The sequence below is a fragment of the Crotalus tigris genome, unplaced genomic scaffold (genome assembly GCF_016545835.1).
Source record: "Crotalus tigris isolate CLP2741 ecotype Arizona unplaced genomic scaffold, ASM1654583v1 scf7180000017736.1026742, whole genome shotgun sequence".
Lineage (NCBI taxonomy): Eukaryota > Metazoa > Chordata > Lepidosauria > Squamata > Viperidae > Crotalus > Crotalus tigris.
In genome coordinates this window covers 953,813-975,357 of record NW_024096602.1, presented here as the reverse complement: position 1 = coordinate 975,357, position 21,545 = coordinate 953,813, and the positions used below count along the sequence as shown (strand labels likewise).

The 21,545-nt window shown below is 53.6% G+C and overlaps 2 protein-coding genes across 2 annotated transcripts; one reads left to right on the top strand and one right to left on the bottom strand.

Annotated features, from left to right (window-relative positions):
* The first annotated feature begins 11,363 nt into the window (after positions 1–11,363).
* On the top strand, positions 11,364–14,628 carry EGR2 (early growth response 2). The gene is made up of 2 exons (XM_039339607.1): positions 11,364–11,741; positions 12,511–14,628. The coding sequence occupies exons 1-2, from the start codon at positions 11,582–11,584 to the stop codon at positions 13,734–13,736; spliced, it is 1,386 nt and encodes a 461-aa protein (XP_039195541.1). The 5' UTR covers positions 11,364–11,581; the 3' UTR covers positions 13,737–14,628.
* A 4,581-nt stretch (positions 14,629–19,209) lies between these two features.
* ADO (2-aminoethanethiol dioxygenase) lies at positions 19,210–20,752 on the bottom strand. The gene has a single exon (XM_039339656.1). The coding sequence runs from the start codon at positions 20,729–20,731 to the stop codon at positions 19,979–19,981; it is 753 nt and encodes a 250-aa protein (XP_039195590.1). The 5' UTR covers positions 20,732–20,752; the 3' UTR covers positions 19,210–19,978.
* Between the last annotated feature and the right edge of the window lie 793 nt (positions 20,753–21,545).

Here is a 21,545-nt window from a genome sequence, read left to right as displayed (position 1 = left end):
TTGGTGAGGTTTTCTGCACATTTAACGTTTTCCACGAGGCCCCATTTACCTCAATGGCATCTGGGCTTTTCTCATGGAGTTCTCTTTTGTTTTCTCAGTACCAGACAGTTCCAGAGCTATTTACATTGCCTGTGTGTGTGTGTGTGCGTGTGTGTGTTTCCTTTTAAAAAACAATTGTTAATAGTTGGTGTTCATTGTGATAAATCTGCCTTTAGCCAACAATTTGACTGGGGAGGAGTTTCATCAGACGCCCAGCTGGAGAGGCATCCCAAAGCATCTTTTGGAAGCAGCCAGAGGCCAAAATGATGCCAGAGCATCCTCAAGAAAAATGGACGGACACATGCAAAGGGAACTTTTCTCTCTTTTGCTTTAATATTCTTCATAAAAAAAATCTTGTCCCCCTCAAAGCATAAACCTTGCAGGCAAATTGCACTGGAAAAGCCTCAGGATTGAAAGGCGGGGTGGGGGTGGGGGTGGGGTTCAAATCAGTTCTAATGGACAGAGATTAAACCATCTAGGCCAGTAAACTACCATGCAGGACAAGACAAACTCTCAGATGAAAGAACCTTACTCAAACTATTCAATAAAACAGCCTAGCCCTGGTAATACAGAGGTCAACTGTCGCATGCATGTCCGCCTGGAAGTTTTCTGTTCTGACATTTAAAAGTGGCCAAACCAGGTAGGAGCAGAGGAATACCAGCCAGAGCTCACCCCCCCCCAAAAGGGCTTCTCTCAGGTGCTCCTCCATTAAAAGCCCAATAATTATTACGCGGGTAAGTTCTTCTGGGGTCTCCTGCAGTTCCAGGAGAAGCCAGTAGGACCAGCCCAGCAGAGATTTTGCTGACCAAGTACATCACACAGACGGTTGCAGATAAATATTGCTTTCAGGCTGTGTGTGTGTGTGTGTGTGTGTGTGTGTGTGTTCTGCTTTCTGGGATGCAGCTTAACATTTTGAGGGTTGTCATTTCTGCCACTCCTTTGCGTCTCACCCCAAGGCAGCATCCTCTTGACCTTGTCCAGGTCCTGCATGAAGGAAAGCCAAGCAAGAGGTGTTTACAAGGCACCATGGCCTTACTGAGGTGCAGAAAATCAGAATATTCTGCGCATAGTCCACAGAAACAGAACCAAAACCAAGTCTTTCTGAAGCAGCAGAAGGAATGTTAAATTTCTGTTAAGAATAAAGATTTTTGCCATTATTACTAGGTTATTTATTTCGTTTATTTGTAGCTTACTTATTCCACTTATCCTCTATAAAATTTGTGGTGGTATGAAACAGTAAGAAATAAACAGCTTTTTTTAAAAAAATAGTTAAAATATTTTACCTCTTGTGGGAGGATAGTTTTGTTGGAGGCAACAGAATGGAGAAGAGGGCAATTTTTTCCAGTCTGATCTTCAGTGCACAAAATCAGGATTCCCTCAAACTGGTATTTGTTTTACAAGGGAAAGAAGATCCCTTTACTCCCGCCCCTGATTTCTTTGCTAGAGAAATTCCACTTTCTCTCAATAAATGAGTCACCCTTTAAATTGTGTTTATGCTTGAAACCGAAAAAGGAAAGATACCCAGTCATGAATCTTTTGTGTAAGCTGCTGTTTGGCTTAACGAATCTTAATTTGTCTGGTTCTGTCACGAGGCGTTCAGCTTTGCCAGGGTCCTGAAAACGGGCCACCTATCAAGGTAAACCCAAAGCAGCCCACTGTTTCTTTCGTCCTCCTTCAAGGTTCATCTCCTCTGCGCTTATTCTTTCTGGAAGATGGAAGAGTTTCAGCTTTACCTGGTAGGTTTTATGTTTCTTTCCAGTAAACATTGTTGTACACGTACTGCACAGTGGTTACAGCACAAGAAAAACTCTCCTATGGAGCTCTGACGTGGGAATATATACCCCTCCCATCCGATAGGCAGCAGGTGAATTAAGCGTTACTCTCCAGGACACGGGCCCCGTGGATTATAACTTCCAGCAGCTGACCATTAATCAGGTGGGCTGAAGGGATGAGAACTGACGCCCAGCCTTACCTGGAAGGAGGCAGGTGCCACAAAAGGGGTGCTCAGGGCTGTGAGAACATAGTTTCACACACAAACACACACACACACACACACACACACACACAAATGTAAATTAGAGTTTTGGGTCCTGAATGCAACTTCTGAGACAAACCCAACAGATCTTGTCATATGGTGAAGAAAAATTTACTTAACTATTTGACAAACTTTCAAATGGGATGTTTGAATATATATTTGGGAAAACATAGCCATCAAGTAGATATTGTGAGAAAAAATTGCTCCGAGTTTAACATATTCAGCGGTGCTGATGAAGATTTGCCATAAAATTCAAACCTTTAAATAGTTGCTTTGGGACTCACAAAAGTTTTCAATTATGTATAGCTTCTGACCATTAATAATAGAACTTTTAAAAAGCATGCTATGAAAATTGTCTCCAATTCCTACTTAACTCTTGTTAGTTGAAAACAAAACCCTTAATATTTCAAGTTGATGATCTAATTTACATTCCCTGCCCAGTTTTATCTTTATTCTTGTCCTTCTAAACACTGCCTGATCTCCCACACTAAAATAAGAAAATACATCTATTTCCTATTTAAGATGGAACTGGAGAGTCTTAAGAACATTAAATGTCCATCGTTGGAAAGCAGCTATAGGACATAGATTTTGGAGCTAAGTAACAGAGATGGAACAATGTCCTTAATTTGATTCCAAGCTGAAGCAAAAAAATAAGGTCAGACTACATCTTACAGGGCTGGAGGGTGCTGTCAAAGAAGAGAAAGCGCATCTCTCTCTACGGCAAGAAAGGCCACTGAGTTTCTCTGCTGCGCTTGTGTAGTACCTGAGGACCCCAGCAAGAGCTGCCAGTTCTGGGCCTGTCAGCTGCCAGGAGGGAAGAAATCAGGGACAGACTCACCCTTTCGGCCCATGCCAGTGTGTTGATGCTCATTGGCAACCCTGCCATGATAGTTCAAATAAGTCCTAATAGGGTGCTCTGCAAAGGCATCCACAATTGTGGGCCAGAAATGTTGTTGCTCTACTTCCGATCTCCCCCCGTATTGCACCAAAGTCTACCTAACGTCTCCCACGCCTGCCTTAATAATGTTTGAGCCCTGAAAAGAAACAGGGGAAAATTGCTGCAAAGGGTGAGAGGAACAGAGTTCTTAAATGTTCTGTGCAGATAAGGCCAAGCAGGTTCCCCACCTAGGAACAAGTTGGCTAAACAGCCTTTGATTTCTGTTCAGCTGCTCAGTGCGTTCTACACCTGATAGTATCACGAACCAGCAATGTTTTATCTAGGGAACTTCATGTTTTCTTGCTTTTTTAAATCAGAAACGGAATCCCCTCCAGGTCTGCCAACAATGCTGTTATACTGAGCAAAACTATAATAATGTAAAATCACAGATTCTTAAATCTCTTCTTTAGAATAATAAATTAAGGCCTGGAACAATTCAAGAAGGGAAGCAGCTGGAAAGGGTGGCTGGCAGGAAAGCAAAGCAGAGTAATGCAGATGAGACATGCACCACAGTTCACGGCTTGGCGGAAAGGACAAATTCGTTAATTTCCACACCGAGAAGGATCGGCCTTTGGCTGCACAGCGGTTGGCTGGGCGAGAGCAGCCCCTTCGAGCGGCCAGGAGGGAGACTGGGCGTGGGGTGTTCACTCCACAGGGGAAAGGTGCCAAGATGCCACAACAGAAGCAAACCTTTCACGTTGCCTTCAAGGGTGGGCTTCTGCCTTCCTAACGGCTCTTCTGCTCTGTTCACCCCTTTTTTCCTCATTCCGCTGGTCCCTAAATTTATGAAAAACTCCTTGAGACTTGGAGGGATCTTCTGAAAATGTGCAAGGAGATCCACATGGATAAAAGGGATCAAAGCCACAACTGGGGGCAATCTGTTAAAAATACTACGTCCTGCATCCTTCAATTATCTTTATAGCATCAGTTTTTAAAAGTACAGCATAAAGCAAATTGTATTATTAGGTTTTCATCTGTCCTGATAAGAATCAACTAAATGCTGACGAAGGTAACCCTCTCATTCTTTTGCTATCACAAAGCAAAGCAAATTACTTTTTATGCTGTTATCCTATAATTATTGACCAGAACAAGTTAACTGAAATCAAGACTTAACCCAGTCGTTACACTGAAGTGTCTCAGATGCGGAAGAGAAGGAACCATTTTCCATTTTCTATAGGGAACCACTCCCTCGGACACTGCTGGCGAGAGAGGAACTCTTCTCTTTTTCTTTCGGGGGGGGGGGAGGCTGGCTCCCTCTGCACTTGCTGAGCGACTCTCTTCCAAGGAAGTTTATTCAAGCTTAAGCTGCGCATCTCGAGTAACATTGCCCAGCTCCGGGTGTTACGTATTTAGGTACCATTACATCACCGGACCTCCACTTCCCAATGGGTGGCCCAAACCGAGGACAGTGCAGAAAGTTCAGGCCCATTTATTGCTGGCAGACAGGCTTTGATGCAGGGAGAAGAGGTGGGGAGGGAGAGTTACAGGGGAGATGGAGGAAGAATGAATTCCCGTTTGTTTCCAAGCTTTGTGGAAGGAAAAAAAAAAGAACGGAGTGCTTTGTGGCAGGGTTCTTCGTGGTCCACTTGAAAGGCTGGGGGTGAGAACCTCCACCTCCACCCCCCTCGGGCAAGGAAATGTGTGGGCAGCTGGAAGCAGGCCAGCATGGCTGACATCCCAGCTACCCTCCAGGGCCTCCGGGGCTGTGGGCGTGGGTCCAAAGCGCCCAGCAGGAGCGACCTGGAGGGAGGGCAGAAGCGCCAAGCAGGCCAGAGGAACCGGGCTTGCACCTGGAAGGGACAGCAGAGGCGCCGACTTCTCATCTCACACGGGCCCAACAGCGGCATCATTCTTGGGAGGGGAGGGGAGGGGAGGGAGGGAGACATCCCTATTGGCTTTCACTGCTGAGAATCCCTTCCCTTCTCCTTTATTCTTCTCAGGTTAAAATGAAACATGAAAAAAGACCACCTGGTCACCACAAAGACCAGGTATGCCCCTAGCAAGCCTTCCAAGTAGCAGACTAGCAGACTGGGACTCGGCTCGTGGGATCCATAAGCCCGGAGTCAACTCTGCCCAGCCACTCTGGCTTTTCCTTCCCTGCTTGGGCCGTGAGGTGGAGAAGGGGAAGGCCGGGGGAGTCCTGGGGATAGCCTTCCTCACTGAAAGGGGAAATTCAGAGGCTATGTATGGCAGAGATGGAGGAAATCACTGCTGGCTTATTAGAAAATTGGGCTGCCTTAGTACGTTGAGTGAATCCAGTCCAGAGAGTCCGTAACTCTTGGATAAACACACCGTGGCTGAGGCCAGCCCAACCTGTGTCTCCCACCCGGTTCAGAGGCCTGAAGCCGAGGAGCATTCTCCTTCCAGAGGAGATGCAGCTGAGTCTTCTCAGAGGTCGCATCTCAGAGGCTCCTCCACGACGCCTTCAGACTCCTGGGAAGAAGGCCCCTCCTTCCCTTGGGGACCACTCCTGTATCATCCACAGGCCAGAAACGGGTGGGGGGGCACCCAAGACTTGCAGAACGATTAAGAAAGAGTAACTCCTGAAACAGGCCACCAGGAAGGGAGAGAAGGAGGGGGCACGGAGTGGGAAGGAACAGGATGGAGTAACCTGGAAGAGATCAAGAGGACGGGAAGTGGGGGCAGGAACACCCCACTTTTCAGCACTGCTCTATTCATCGTATAGGGTGACCGGCAGCAAGGTGGGTGGTTAACGTGGTGCTGGATGCACCACCGGAGGCCCCAGAGGCCAGGCTGGGGGACAGATCCTCCTGGGGAAAATATCTCTCTGTGCTGCTAAGAGTCGACGGGGACTCGATGTTATGTAATCGATCGATCGATTGATCAAAATATTCATGCAACCTATTAAATCAATTTATCAAATACAATCACCAAAATGAAACCAAACTAATCATCTTAAGCCTTAATATGCTGCATGAAGGAGACCATCATGGTGATTTGTTTCCCTTTGGTTTATTTTGGGTTAGTGTAGCCACCCATCTCACAGGCTAGCCTCTGCCGTCTTGGCTGCCCCAATGAAGCCCTGGCTTCCCTCAAAAGGGAGAAAGCCTTAGAGATTTTACACACACACACACACACACACACACACACACACACCCCTCTCCAAGGCTGCCTTTCAACCCTGCTGGAAGGATGCCAGCGGGGCCCCTTGCCAGGAAGGGCAGCTTTGCCTGCCTTTCCCCCAGGAGGGGCTGAGAGAGAAGGACTGCCAGCCCTGCCGCTGGGGAAGCCTCAGGCAGGGGGGCCAGAGGGGCCTCGTGGCACCACCCGCTCTTTCTGAGGGAAAACCTCTGCCTTGGGCTGCTGCAAAGGAGGATGGCCACCATCCTGGCGTTGCCCCCATTCTAGCCAGGGGCCTTTTGTTAAGCAATGTTGGCCACCAAGCCAGACGGCCTTTGAAAGAGCGTCTTATAATGAACATGCAGCGATTATTAACTATCCTCACCATTGCCTCTATAGTAAGGCAATTAAAGTTGAATTAGAGTGTAACCTACTGTGACATTTATTATTATATAAGTTGATTACAGTAATCAGATGTTGACTTTCCACAATATATTTTCCAAATATTATACTAAATGTGAGATCATATATAACACTTACTTTGTCAAAATGTTGTTTGGTGTCAATTAAATTATTGACAGCAATATAATTTTCTACACACTTTATTATTTTGATACGTTTATTGTCAGCAGATGATGGCTTATCACCAGATTTGGAATTCAGAGATGGGGGTGGGAAAATTCAGTTTAATGTTAATTCTCCATACTTTCTTCAATAATACTTCTGCTAAGATAAATGTGTCAGAGTTTTGGTGGTTATTGTGTTAGAACTCCATTTGGAAGTTTATGGCCCCTAAATTAGGCTTCTAGGCCTGGCCCTGTCCTCATAGCTAAACTCAGTTTCATCCTACAGTTTTATGGCTGCAACCAAATCTCCCACAGATTTTCCCTGCAGCTGCATCTCCAAGCCCTGTTGACATGCTTGGTGTTTGAAGAGCTTGAGAAGAATGCCTTGATAGCCGTCACTGCGATTCTTAAACTCTTTTGTACAGAAGTCAGTTGGGTTGATATTTGTAAGCCAAGACCACGGGAGAGGACTCTGAAGCCCAGCCCAAAGAAGAGACCGGGCAGTGAGAGCTCCAGGAGCCCTTTGGACCAAAGCCAAGCCCGAAAGCTCCAGAGAAGGCAAGCGATGAGCTCCACTTTTCCAGGGAATCCCTTCCTGCAGAGACTTCCTCTCCTGAGGAAATAGTCACGGAGAGGAGGGGGTGGTGGATCTGGCTAGGAGGAAGGGAAAGGCTCACCAGGAGATACAAACCTCTTGGAACAAGCCATGGGCTAAGGTTCCTAGGGGTAATGGAACGTGGGAATGGCCTTAGGAGAAACCCATGTTATTGATCTTTTATTAGTTGTGACTAATAATTCAATAATCAAATTAAATAACTGGATTATTTAAAATTGCTCAAAGGAAAAATTAGACAATTGCCCCAGCAATTCACATGTTTACATCTGTCAATTGTATTCATGAGATCTAATCCCTCTGTCTTTCTTTCTGCCTCTATCTCTTTCTCAACCCTCCCCAGAGAGAGAGAGAGAGAGAGAGAGGGAGGGAGAGAAAGAGGGAGAGGGGAGAGAGAGAGGAGCAAGAGAGAGGGAGGGAGAGAAAGAGGGGAGAGAGAGAGAGAGAGAGAGAGAGATCAGAGCAACACCAGAGTTCCAGGTGATTCTGGCAAGATGCCTGTTTGTCCCACAGGAGTCTGCTCTCAAAACTGCCTGATGGCTTTGAATTGAGGGAGGAGGGCCACCACTGTTTACTTTGAGGTCATTCCCCTCAGGCCTGGGGGAGATGCAGTTGCTGGCTGAATTGTGGTGGGGAAGATTTAAGGTTTCTTCTCCAAGGGAAAAAGTTGTGGCAGGAGGAATAGTGCAAGAAGCAGGGGCAACTGGAGGCTGAAGACCAGGAGAAGATGGCACTGAGGTGCAGAAGGGGATGAAGGATGCAGGAAGAAAACAGAGAGCAGAAGGATGCCGGTGCCCAGCGGCTGAGCTGACGCCATAGCAAACTGATTCATGCCATCCAAGAGCATCTCAGTAAGGCTTCTGGGTCCCACCACAAAGGCATCATGGAAGAACAGAAACCACCAAGGCTTTCTGGAGAGGCTCCCGGAGCATCTCAAGGCGCTTGAACAGCTGCTCACCCTACTCCTGGTCTTAGCTTTGACGGCTTCTTCCTGGAACCTTGACGACTTGGGCCTATGATGCTTTGCTTGTCTGGAGGCCAATTCAAACAGATTGATGGGGATCCATTCCCCCCCCCCCCCCGGCTTCATTGAAGGCCTCTTCTTTTGGTGTATTTATTCTTTGCTTATTTTTGATCATAAGTCTGCTTCTCCCAAAAAGGGTCACAAGATCTTTCCCCCAGACCTGCCCTCCAGAGATGCCATCATACATTGAAGAGGGGGAACGGGCGGAATGGCAGCCGAAGACACTTGAGGGGTGGGCAAAGGCGAAGTTAAATGCGGCTGCCTGGGACCTGGGAGACGAGCTGAATGAGGCTGTGGACAGAGCCGGGGTGGGGGGAAGGGGGAGGGGGCTGCCATTCAGCTTCAGGCCGCAGATCAAACAGGGAAGGCCATCCTCTCTCTGCACCCAGAACTCTTCAAGACTTCGTGGTTGCATGTGGAAAAAAAGAGAGATCCTTTTTCCTGATCACTTGCCCTTCTGAAGTTGATTCAGCTAGGTAAGATGTTTACATCATTTCAACATTATTTACAAATGAATCAGGCAATCCAATGAGCACTGATTTAACAAGAAGGCTGTCTTAAGAGAGAACTGGAGAGTCGCTGTTGTATTAATTATTCAGCCTTCTATTTCAAACACATTCCAGTCATTTTTAAAGAATGCACTGATATTTTATATGTCAAAAACATCAATGTTAAAAGATCAAATTACAGAATTTAATTATTCCTACTGCTTTAAAAACTTTGGAATATAGATTTGAAATATAAGGCATTATCCAAATAAGAGATTTATTCTAGCAAGAACAAAACATGAACACTAATATTTGCTTGTTTGAAAATGTTTGCAGAAATTTTAATAGAATTGTGTAGTAATTGTATGCAGTAATTCTAATTTAATAGAATTGTTCAGTTGTAATATATACTTTAAAAACAGTTTTTAAATGTCAACAACGGTCGTGATATTTAATACCCGCCCCTTGTTTTACTTCTGCAGTTGGGAAAGTTGCGCCTTTCGTCTCCCCTCTACCGGAAGAGCACGGAACGTTCTCTGCTTGCAATGCATACTTTGGCCACAGGGTGGCGAGGGGATAGAAAGTTTTAAATCAAAGTAGAATTCTTCGAGGAGATGGGAAAATGCCCCTCCCCCCCATAGTTTGTCAGTCCATATTTAATTTCCATTATTGCCATTTAGCAGTGAGACATAGATAAAGCAGCACAAGGGTTATTGCAAAAATTTAAAAACCCTCGGGGTATAATAAAATACAGACAAAACCAGGCAGCATAAGCCATACAGCAAGACTGAGAGTTCATTCTGAGTAAGAGGCGTCTGAAGTAAGGGGGGGGGGGCTACCTGGACGTTGTAATCCTACAAAAGAAAGAACTAGAAGCCAGACCCCTGTCGAGACTCGCCGGGCAAGGGAGCAGCGGGGGCCTTCCCAATCGGAGCCCTTGACAGGCAAAGCCTCCCGGGGTGCAACCGGGCAGCGCTCCGTGGGCCTCGCAGAGACAGGCGGGGTCGGGGTTAGGGTTTCGGGCAATGGGCAGCAGCTGACCCGAAGAGACAGAGGAAGGGAAGCGGCTCACCGGCAGGGTACAGGGGAGAGCCGTCGCCAAGCCAGGTCGCGTCTTCCTCGCCACGCGGGGATATCCCTGCAAGGCCAGAGAAGCCGACGGGCCTCCGGCCGTCTTTCCCAAGGACTAACCTGGGACAGCCTCGTCCATTTCTGGGTCTAGCACAGTTCAGACGAGCCGGCTCCAACCCGGATCGGGGCACCCCCAAGAACCTCCGGGAGACGGATAGGGCCCCGCCAGAGCCACCTCGCGGCGCCCCAAGTGGGGTGAGAGGAGGGCAACCGTGGATCTCTCCGAGGCAGAGAAGGCGCCCGCGAGCCCGCCCACGAACAGGCCCCACGGAGTCCGCGAGACGGGCGAGCGCCGGCCCGCTCCCACGCAGCAGCGCGGAGGCCGGAGTAGCGGCACCGGAACTGGCGGAGAAGGCGCGGCGACTCCCCCCGCCTCAACCTCCATCGCCCTCCCTGCGTCTCCGACCCTCCCGCCACCCTTCCCTGCGATCGGTTTTTCCAATTCCTCCGACCGGAGGACCGCCGCTACCCCGCGGAGCGAGCCGTGCTAGACGGAAGGCGGGCAGAGCTAGGGTTGAAGCCCAGCCTAACGCAGCCTGGCGAGACGGGCGGAGGTGCATCGCCAATGAGTCAAAGGGAGACAGCGCCTCTGAGCATGCGAAGACGGCCGCTTCTTTGGGGGAAGAGACAACCAGGCGAGGAGGAGGAGGAGGGTCTCCTGCTTGAGCAAGGGGTTGGACTAGAAGACCTCCAAGGTCCCTTCCAACTCTGTTATTCGGAGGAGGAGGCGGAGGCGGAGGCGGCGGCTGGGTCTTTGGGAAGACCAGGAGGTTCGCTCAGCCTCCGGGCCACCCCGGAGAAAAAGCAGCGCCTTCGCCCCAAACGGAGCAGCGCCCCGGGAGCACGACCTGCGGAAGCCGGCCGGCCGGGTCCTCTGCAGGAAACCGACCCGGCCAACCGGAGCTGTCCGGCAGGCGGCCCGCATCGCCGGCTGGGCCCCTCCTCTGCTCCGCCCGCCCAGCCGCGCCCGGACCCCGCGCAGAGGGACCGAGGGGCGGGCGGCGCGGGGGTCCCGGCCGCGGGAGAGGGCGAGGAGGGAGGGGCAGCCCATCCAGCCTGGCCGGCCGCCTCGGGCCGGGCGGGACACGGGCGGCGGGAGAGGCGCGTCTCCGCCTTCCCCCTCCCGGAAGGCTCCCCCGAAGGCAGCCGGGGTGGAGCCGGACGCTGCCCGTTTTCGGCGGCGCTGGCCAAATCGCCGCGCTTCTGCTGCCGCCGCCGCCGCCTCGCAGTCCCTCCGGAGCGGCAGCGGCCGCCCTCCCTGCCGCGGGGTCTGCCGCGACCAGGGCCGGGGTCGAGCCCCTCCGGGCGCGCCCTGTTCGTGGGCCACGTGACGGGGAGCCCCCGCCCCCCCGGTCCCTCAGTCCTTATAAGGGCAGTGACGTCGCGGCATTCACGGCCGGCCCATAAATACTTGGCGCCGACTTTGCCGTTACCGGGAGCTGCAAGCGATCCGAAGGGCGCGCGAGGGACGGGAGCGCTCTGGCCCCCTGGCGGCGCTCGGCTGATGCGGGGCCCCGCCGGTTCCAGGAGCCCCCCCGGCCTTTGCCCAGCCAAGCGTCTCGGCCCCGCTCCGGAGGGGAAACGCGCCCCGACCGCTTCCCCGGCGGCATAAGCGGCCGCTGGACCCGGCCGGCGGCCTTCACGGCCGACCGCCCCCCCTCCCCACGATGACCGCCAAGGCGGTGGACAAAATCCCCGTCTCCCTCAGCGGGCTGGTGCACCTGCCCGAGGGCCTTTACCCCGCCGAAGACGCAGCCGGCGCCCTGCCGGCGTCGGTCATCGGCTTTCCCGGCGGTGACCCGGGAGGCCCCTTTGACCCGCTGAGCGGTAAGTGGCCCTCCCTGCCCCCCGCGGCCCCCGCGGCCTTTGCATGACGGGGGGGCAGAACCGGAGGCGGGGGCGCCCACGGGGGGAGGAGGCGTGAGCGGAGGCGGCGGCAGGACTCCCGCGGCCACCGGCCGACTTAAGTGGCCGCTTCCGCCGGAGCCCTGGAAAGAGGCGGCGCGCCGGTCGCCACCGAGGCCGGGCCGGCAAGACTGCTGGGCGCTTCCGCCCGAGAAGCTGGGACGAACGAGCAGCTTCGAACTAGTAAACGCGTGGCTGACCTGGGGCCTGGCCGCCCGGTGATCTGAGCGCCAGATCTCTTCGATCCCCCCACGCGGCTTTCCATCGTGGGCTCGGCCCGGGCGGCCGAGAGAGGCTCGCAGAATTTCGGGGGCTTCTCTGGCGGTCAGAGCTCGAGCGCTTGTAGGATCGGGCGCAGTGAAGGGGCCGCTGCCTGGAGGGCCGACGCTCCTAACCGGGCGCTAGGCGGCTAAGCGGAAGAGGAGCCGGCGCAGGGCGGGCGGGCTGGAGAACTGAAATCCTCTCGCCGCCGGGGGGGCTGTTTCTGCTTTGGTCGCAGACTTCCCCCCCCCCCCCAGTCTCCCCGCGGAGCTCTCGGGCGAGACCCACCGACGCGAGACCCTCCGCCTGGCCTCAGGCGGACGGCGATCCTAAGCTGCCCCAGCCAGGGAAGGCCGCCTGGGTGCGGGGGTCCCGAAGAGCGTTCCGGATGCGCGGTGGTGACCGGCTTTCTCTTCCCTCCGTCCTCCAGATGGGCTGATCGGCTCGGACATGAGCGACAAACGAGCGCTGGACTTGCAATACGCCTGCAGCGGTTTCGCGCCGCCGCCTCCGCGCGGCCAATCCTTCACCTACATGGGCAAGTTCTCCATCGACCCGCAGTATCCCGGCGCCAGCTGCTACGCGGCCGACGGCATCCTCAACTTGGTGAGCGCCGGCATCCTGCAGGGAGTGGCCGCTCCGTCGACCGCATCCCCGGCCTCCGCTGCGGTCGTTCCATCGTCCACCGCCTCCGCCGGATCCCCCGCGGGACCCGGGTGCGCCATGGCTCTGGCCGCCGGGGACCTGGAGCATCTGTACTCGCCGCCGCCGCCGCCGCCGCCTTACTCCGCGTGCGGGGAGCTTTATCAAGCCCAGGCGCAACAGCCGACGCCGTCGGACGGCTCCACGCCCTTCCTGGCCGCCTCGACGGTCCCCTACCCGCCGCCACCTTCCTACCACCACTCTCCCAAGAGCGTGGCGGCGTTGGGGGCCGACGCCGCCGGCCTCTTCTCCGTGATCCCGGAGTACACGGGCTTCTTCCAGTCGCCGCCGCCGCCGCCGCCGCCGCCGCCGCCCTGCAGCCAGCGCGAGTTCCACGGCCCGGCGGAGCGCAAGCCCTTTCCCTGCGCGCTGGACTCGGTGCGCGTCCCGCCGCCGCTCACGCCGCTCTCCACCATCCGCAACTTCACGCTGGGCGCCCCCCCGAGCGGACCGAGCGAAGGGCCCTCCTCGGGGACCGCGGTCGGCGCGCGCCTGGCGCCGGGCGTCTACGGGGGGCCGGGCGGCCTGCCGCTGCGCCCCATCCTGAGGCCCCGCAAGTACCCGAACAGGCCCAGCAAGACTCCGGTGCACGAGCGGCCGTACCCGTGCCCGGCCGAGGGCTGCGACCGGCGCTTCTCGCGCTCCGACGAGCTGACCAGGCACATCCGCATCCACACGGGCCACAAGCCCTTCCAGTGCCGCATCTGCATGCGCAACTTCAGCCGCAGCGACCACCTCACCACGCACATCCGCACGCACACCGGCGAGAAGCCCTTCGCCTGCGACTTCTGCGGCAGGAAGTTCGCCCGCAGCGACGAGCGCAAGCGCCACACCAAGATCCACCTGCGCCAGAAGGAGCGCAAGGGCGCCGCCGCCGCCGGGGCCCCCCAGCCTCCGCCGGGCCCAGGAGCAGCCGCTCTGCCCTCCTGCGGCGCTCGGACGCGGACGCCCTGAGGCCTCGGGCGGCAGGTAACCGCGGAAGCCGCCGCCGCGCTGCCCCGGGGCTCGCGGGAGCGCTTAGGAAGCGCCGCCTGTGGCCGGTGGCTCTTTCCGGAGGGAGCGGGGAGGGCGGCCGGCGACGGGCCAGCAGGACGGAGGGAGGACCGGTTGCACTTTAGAGGCTGGGAGCCGAGCGGGAGCCGCAGGACTGGCGCGGCGCGCAACTCTTCGTCGTCGGGACGGCTGCGAGAAGCTTTTACTTGAAAATCGGTGTCGGCAGAGAGAGAAGAGAGCGAGTGCCATGGGGCTGGGCGAGACATCGGGCAATATTTATTCCGGGGGGGTGGGGGGACAAATTCCTGCTTTAAAACGGTTCGTCTCTCCTTCCCCCCCCCCTCCGCGGCAAGTATTTCCCCTTTGCTATATTTTCCTGCGCGTTCTTGAAAACCTATTTAAAAGGAAAGCAGAGCAAGGCGGCCTAAGCAGAGAGCGAGAGTCCCGGGTGCACGTCTGTAACTTTTCTGAGCTGTCCTTGGTGCCTTTTCAAATAGGTGGGCCGTGACTGCATGTTCAATTGGTTGCCTTATTAATCTTGGGGAAGGCGGAGGGGGGGGGGAGATGTCAGATTTTAATCATGAACAGAAGGGGGTCTGGAAAAGTTCTGACCTGGCTGTTAAATAGAGTTGCATAGTTCTGTCTTAATATTCAAATTTTTATAAAAAGATCTATTTTTGTATGCATTGGAGATTGCCCCCCCAACTGACTTATTAAATGTTGCTTCTGTGGAATATAATTAAAAAGAATTGTAAAATAGACATTTTTGCACCCTGAAAATTTATGTATTGACAGAGGTTGAAAAAGAAAAGATTTCATCTAAGAAGACACAACTGCTAATTGGGAGCCTTCCCTCCTTCCCTCCCTCCCTCCACCCCCCTCCCCAAAATAAATCAGCACTGTGAATACTGCATGGTGGAAATAAATGATTTCTATAGACTATGACAACCAGAAGGGCATCATCACATTCTGTCTGTGTTAACTATCTCCCAATGCACACAATGTAGCCCCCCCCCCCAACAGAACCTGCTGCAGAGTCTGGGGTGAGAGAGACGCTTCCTGCAAAGTTTCCCTTCAAGTGAGAAAGGAGGGAGGGAGGGAGGGAGGGAGGGAGGGGGGGAGATACCAAGGTGGGGTTTGTAGAGCATCTGGGGTTATAGTGGTTAGCCAACGGACGGCTCCACAGCTGGTAGCCGCACAGGCCAGAGGCTACTTTCATAGGCCAGGGATTCACTTGGGTTAATACATGCAGACACAGCTTCCGAGTCCCTGTCTCCGTCTGAGCCATGCACGTCCCACTGCACCTTTCCTGATGCAAATCCCACAGAAGAGCTCCTCCTCCACCTTCCGGGCAAAATGACAATTCTCTCCCCCCCCCCATCCCGATTTTAGGGCGAGAAGTCAATTTATTTTTCTCTCTTGAAAATGACCCTGTACTCTCTGAGTTCTTCAGCACTCAGCCAACCTCGGCTACTCAGAAAAGGGAGATAATGCAAACCCAGCCCAGCCTGAGCCTGATGAGAGGAGACCACCAGGAAATGCCAGGGCTGAAGAAGAAAGCAGGACTAAGCACTTTGGGATGATGCCAGGAGCCACATCTGGCCAGAAGCCAGCTCGTGTGTGTGTGTGTGTGTGTGTGTGTGTGTGTGTGTGTGTCCCATCTTTGTGAAAGTCACACACTACAGAAAGTCCCTGCCAAGGAGGCCTAAGAGGATTGGTAAGGCACCTGCAATAGTGCACACTTTCACACTAGATGAAACTCACACGTGGCTCTTTGGCAAACGCCAGGCAGAGGTAACCAGGTAACTTTTTCCACCAGGTAACCAGGGACAGTGTCTGTCCTGCACCTGCACATATGTGAGGGCATTATGCAAGCCACAATTTGGCTTTCAGGATAGGGGGGCAAGTTCAGCAATTGGGACAGAGGAGCACCCCCCCCATCGCCCAGAAGGCACAATAGGTGGAGTCCCTCTGAGCATGCCAGGCTCTCCTTCCCTCATAGGTTCCCCTTCATCCCCATTTGCCCCAGGGAAAGGCAGCTTTGCACTGGCTTGTCTCACACAGCCATTGTCCCCCAGGGCTATCCATAGCCCCCCATCCTGCCTTCCCAACATGGTGCCGGCTGTGCAGTGCCAAACCCAGGAGCGCCGGTCAGCTTGGGGAAGGCTGGCTTAGGAAGGAAGGCTTGTGGTTGGTGTGGCAGGAACACTCAGTGGTCACGCTCATTGGCCAAGCACCAGGCAGATGCTTCTGTGGATCCCGAAGAGAAAGGACCACCCCAGGCGCTGATCGGGTCTCTGGATCTAGTTGCGCTTGGTCTGAGCACAAAGGATTTTCCCCAGTTGCAATCAATAGACCTGGTGCTCACTGCGGGGCTGGGGTGGGGGCGGCCCATGACTCACTGCTGTTCCACGATTTCAGGCAAGCTAATTTGAAGCAGGCTCTGGAAATAAACAAAGCCCCAGGTGCGGAGCAATTTTGATGAAAATTGCTTTAAAGAGCACGATACTAGTCTCGGTCCCTGATTCTGAACATCACCCGGATTTAAAGTCCTTTGAATTGGGCCTCTGAGGAAAGAGGATCTGGGAATGGCCCTGACTCGGTGAGCCTTTCAACGTGTTTTTGTAAAGCCAGGAATTTCCAAGAAGCCCTGGCCTTGCGACACCTGGGATTCAGAGCCCTGATGTCATTTCCAGCGTTGTTCTTCTTTTGGTGCTTGGATGGGAGGCCACCAGGAGACGCCAGGTGTCAGGGGAAGCCAGAACATTGAAAACACACCCTTGAGGGGAGCAGGGGCAAACCACTTGGGTACAGCTGTCAAGAAAAGTATGTGATTGTGTCTGCAAAAGTCCGCATTGACCTGGGGATTTGAAGAGGTGGCTTAAAAGCACCTCAGCTGGTGTTGCTTCTTAGCAATGACATGAGTAGGTTTTCCCCAGCTTTACTTGTTCCCCACTTGGCCTTTTGAGGTCTCTCAAGGGAGCATTCCTTGCTGCCCCGTGATCCGATCCATCCCCTTTGCTGCTGGTGGTCTTGTTTTCTTTCAACTTGTCCAAGCGTGGTGAGTTTCTCCATCTCTGAAGACATTATTATATGTCTCACAGTCAGCCAGATGCTTAGTCTGGATTTGGCATTTTTCTCCACCTTCCCAAAGACCTGGGATAGGCTGATGTTTATTATTATGGTTGTTGTTGTTGTTGTTGTGAAATGCTGTAGGGATTCTGTAGAACTCATTGGGGTATATGGATGGTTCTGGACCATTTATTCCATTGCTGGACATCTCCATCCTAGAGGAACTGATTGCTCACCGGATCAAAAATTTGGCAGGATTCTGGCGTAGCAAATTGAGGGAAGGGCCAGCTGCCCCATGAACACAAAATGGTGAAGAAGCAACTCCCTTCCTTGACGCTCACCAGATGCAGCAGCTGGGATCTGAGGCACCCGGGTGCATCCCCTCTCTTCTTCTCCAGGCACTCGGCAGTAGAGGGATCTCCCAGCCATCGTGAGATCAGGGCTCGTCATTCTTAGGGAGGGGATGCAAAATCCAAGTGTGTTCCTTAAGAGTGGCCAATCTAAACGAAGAAGCCACCTTACATTCCTGGTTTGTTTTAAATTAACCTCTGACCAGGCACTTGTACTCATTATGCTAATTTATGCATCAGTACCAATGGCTCACTAGCTCATTCTTTTGGTCTGCCTTCCTTTCGTTGTACCAATGAACTGGTCCTTATTGAGACCTTAAGGGGGCCATGGGGGCCTAGTGGTTCAGATGTTGGCCTTGTCAACCAAAGATCAGCAGTTCGAGACCCAAACGTCACGCAGCGGGGTGAGCTTCCCATCCTTGACCCAGCTTCTGCCAACCTAGCAGTTTGAAAGCATGCAAATTCAACCAGCAATAGCACTTAGTGTTTCCCAGTGGTTTACAACCCTCTCTAAGCGGTTTACAGAGTCAGCCTATGCCCCCCCACAACAATCTGGGTCCTCATTTTACAAGCCTCGGAAGGGTGGAAGGCCGAGTCAACCTTGAGCCGGTCAGGATCGAACTTCTTGCAGTGGGAATGCAAATTTACCTGCAATACCACATTCTAACCACTGCACCACCACAGCTCCTAGTGTAAACAGGTACCACTTTGGTGGAAAGGTAGCAGCGTTCCACGCACCTCAGGCATTTTATATGGGGAAGCAAAAATGTATCCTTGCTGAGTTTTAAATGGTTTCGATGCTTCGGTAACAGAAAAAAATTCCTCCTCCTTATTCTGCTGCGCTAATAGAGTGCAGCCCAGATTTGTATGAATGTTTTTTAATGAAGAAAAATATAATCCCTGCAAAGAGAAAACTTGCACTTCAGTGTTTTGCCTAGTACTTTTCTTGCAGAAAAAGTCTGTGGTTTTGGCAAGTTGCCCCAGTGGGATTTCCCACCAGTGCCGGTAGTTGGGTAGGTGGCATCATCCTTGGATATCATTTGATGTAACAAAATGACATGAAACTGCAGCTTTATGGGAACCAAATTGGGGGGTAAGGCCCTGCAGGTGTTCTCAGATACTATGTAATACAACGCATGCATTCACTAAGATAAGAATGAGAAACTGTAGGAAAGGTATATCTATCAGTTATAGAACGAGACCTCTTTTTTTGGCAATGTGTAGGGGGGTGAAGCTGCTTCAGACTATGGTCTCGCTGTAAGCGGTGCAACGTCTGAATTCCGTTCAGCAAATCTTCCACGGATATTTAGACCTGGGCTCGTCTACTATTCTCCTTCTTAGTGCCAATAAATAAACATTACAGCGTGGAACAAAAAAGTAGACAGGAATAATTCCAGAATGGCACTAAGATCAAAGGGCTGAATTATTCTTGCTACTCAGTAAGAGACACCAGACAATTGAAAGGTTACCTGAGCTGGTCTTGTGGCTTTCAGGCAAACGCTGGTCTGGAACAGACCCATTACTCTAATTTACCATGGCACAGAAATTATTTGTCTTTGAAATAGTCATGAGTGAATGGGGTCCCATTGGCTGAATCTGCTCAGGCTAAGCTAAGTTTACTATATATAGTCCCTGCCACCCACCAGCAGAAAAAGGGGAAGAGGCCCCCCTTTCCTCCCATCTGAAGCAGCCCTCCCGATATGGTCCTAGGCCGGACAGTGGAGAAAAAGAGGACCAGAGGTCTGGATGCAGGAGGGAACCTGGCTTCCCTCAAGCCAGCCTGGAGGGCAGTCAGCATCTTGCTTGGGGGGCTCAACCAAGCCTTCCATCCCCAGGAAACAGGCACTCCCTCGGTTCAGGCTCTCATTCCGCCAGTCGTGGTTTTACTGTCCAGTGAAATACAGCTGCTCTTGGGTCTAGATCTATACAGTGCTGAGATTTAACAGATCTTGGCTCTCCTTGGCTCATAAAAGACCAAAGGCTGATAGTAATAAAAACACCAAACATTAAACTTGTTTTCCAAACTGAATATTATCTAATCTTTGTGCTATATTAATGTAAACATTTCTCTCCATTGGCTGAAAGTGGCCGAATGACCCCAGGAAACTCAATCTGTATTAAACTGTAAGCTGAATCCCCACCTCATCTACGGTGCTCCTGTTTAGCCAGCCTACATTAGTATTTCTTCTGCCCACAAAGGAACAATTTTAACTTTCAAAAGCTTAACAGTCACAACTGATGGAGGCAAACAGCTGACATGGAATAATATAAAGACAGAAGCCTTGCAGCTGGCCTCAGGAACAGCCCCTCCTCGGCCCCTCCTCCGGTGCTGCAATCATCCATTAAAAGGGACATTGGCTTCAGAAGCGGTACTGTTTTCCTCCATGAGTTTTCAAAGTACTTGAAAAACGGAAATGTTCCTTTGCGGAATCAGAGAGCAAATCAGGAAAGTGAGAGGATGGAGAGTCCTTTCGGGGCCTGTCTTCAGATCCACAGATCTTCCTTGTGCTCCCCAGCACAAAAGGGATGCCGTGCCCGATAAAGAAGGAGGCATCGAAGCGAGGCTCTTTGCTCTTCTTTTAATACAAGTTGTGCAAAATAACTCGACCGAGAGTAAAAAGGGGGGAGTCAGTCCGCCGTTCAGACCCCTGGGGGGGGGCGGTCCTGACGTTAAACCCAGCAGAAAGTCCGGCCCAGCGTCTTCCCCGGCAGCCCCGCCGCCCGTCGAAGGGGAGAGGCTCCGCCGGGGCTCCGCCTGGCCCGGTCTCCCTCCCTGCCCGCTCAGGGACAGACGCGCGGGCCCGGGTAGGGCTCCCCGCCGCACCAGAAGTCGGTCGCCTGCGGCGTCTCCAGCAGCCAGAGCGGGGCGGGCGGCGGCGGGAGGCTCTGTCCGTCGGGCAGCCGGTAGTAGTGGCAGTCGCGCCCGAGGGCCGGGTCGTAGGGCGGCGCCAGGATGTCGAGGAAGGCGGCGGGGCCGCCCTCGGCCGCGATCTGGTGCAGGTTGTCGCGCTGCGGGGAGAGCAGGCAGGGCGGCGCGGCGGCCGTGTAGAGGCGGTGCGAGCGCAGCAGGGCCCGCAGGCGGCGGGGACGGGCGGCGGCGGCGGTGCTGGAGGGGTCCTGCGGCTCCCTCCCGCCGGGCAGCGGCTCTTCTTCCTCCTCCTCCTCCGTCTCCTCCCCGGCGGGGGCGTCGAGGCAGGCGATGCGCAGCGTGCCGTAGAGCACCTTGAGCAGCCCCTGCATGCCCGGGTGGTCGTGGAGCGGGATGCAGGCGCCGGCGCGCAGCACGAAGACGCCCATGCTGAAGCGCGCCGTCTCGCAGATGTGCATGTAGCTGACGGGCGGCTGGCGGGGTCCCGGCACGGGCGAGGGGCCGCGCGGCTGCAGGCCCAGATCCTCGGCGCGCACCTGCCCCAGCAGCTCCCGCAGCCGCTGCAGCTCGCCCGGCGCCTCGCCCGCGCCCGCCCCGAAGGTCGCCCGCGCCTGCCGGGCCACCCGCTGGATCAGCGACGCCGCCGCCATCTCGTCGCGGGGCATCGCGCGCCTGCGCCGGCCGCCGGCCGCCCCGCTCTGCGCAGGCGCCGCGCGGGGAGCGCCGGGAGTGCGGCCCCGCCCGCCACCAGTAAGGGCTCTCTCTCTCTCTCTCTCTCGGGTTGGCAGCTGGGCGCTCGCGGGCGCCTCCCGTCCGGCTGGCAGAGAAGCGGCGGCTGCGGGGCGGCTTCGGGTGTTGGGCTCGGGCGGGCAAAGCCACCCTGGGATCCCCTGGGTGGGGAGGAAATAGGTGAAGCTGCCAGATTAATATTTATACGTTATGTGTAAGGGTGTAGGAGGTCTATACATATTTTGTATACAGTATGTTTAAATGTGTGTTATGTATGCGTACTTTGAGAGCAAGCAACTAAATTTCATTTTTAATGTGTGCCATTGTGCCCACAGTAAAGAAATGACAATAAAGGTTATCTTATCTTATCTTATCTTATCTTATCTTATCTTATCTAAGATATGCGGCGAGTCTCGAAGGAGAAGCGGTGCAAAAGTGGCGCAGGGAGGGAGGAAGGAAGGGAGGGAGGGAGGAAAAGGACAAACCCGAGAACCAAGGTTGGGACAAAGTTTTGGCGATGCTGAACTGAACTTCAGGCACACTGCAAAATTCTGTTATAAATCCTATCACGTTTACCCTCTTTTCCTTACCGGCCAGTCAAGCTGTAAACGTAATTAAATAAAGCGCCGAAGGTCTTGCTCTAGAAGGCCAACCGAATCCTCGCTGCTCTCCTTGGGGCTCGTGGCGCTTCCCACCCGAGAGCCGCCCGTGAGGCTGCGTGGCCGCGACCACGGCCACTCTTCCTCCAGA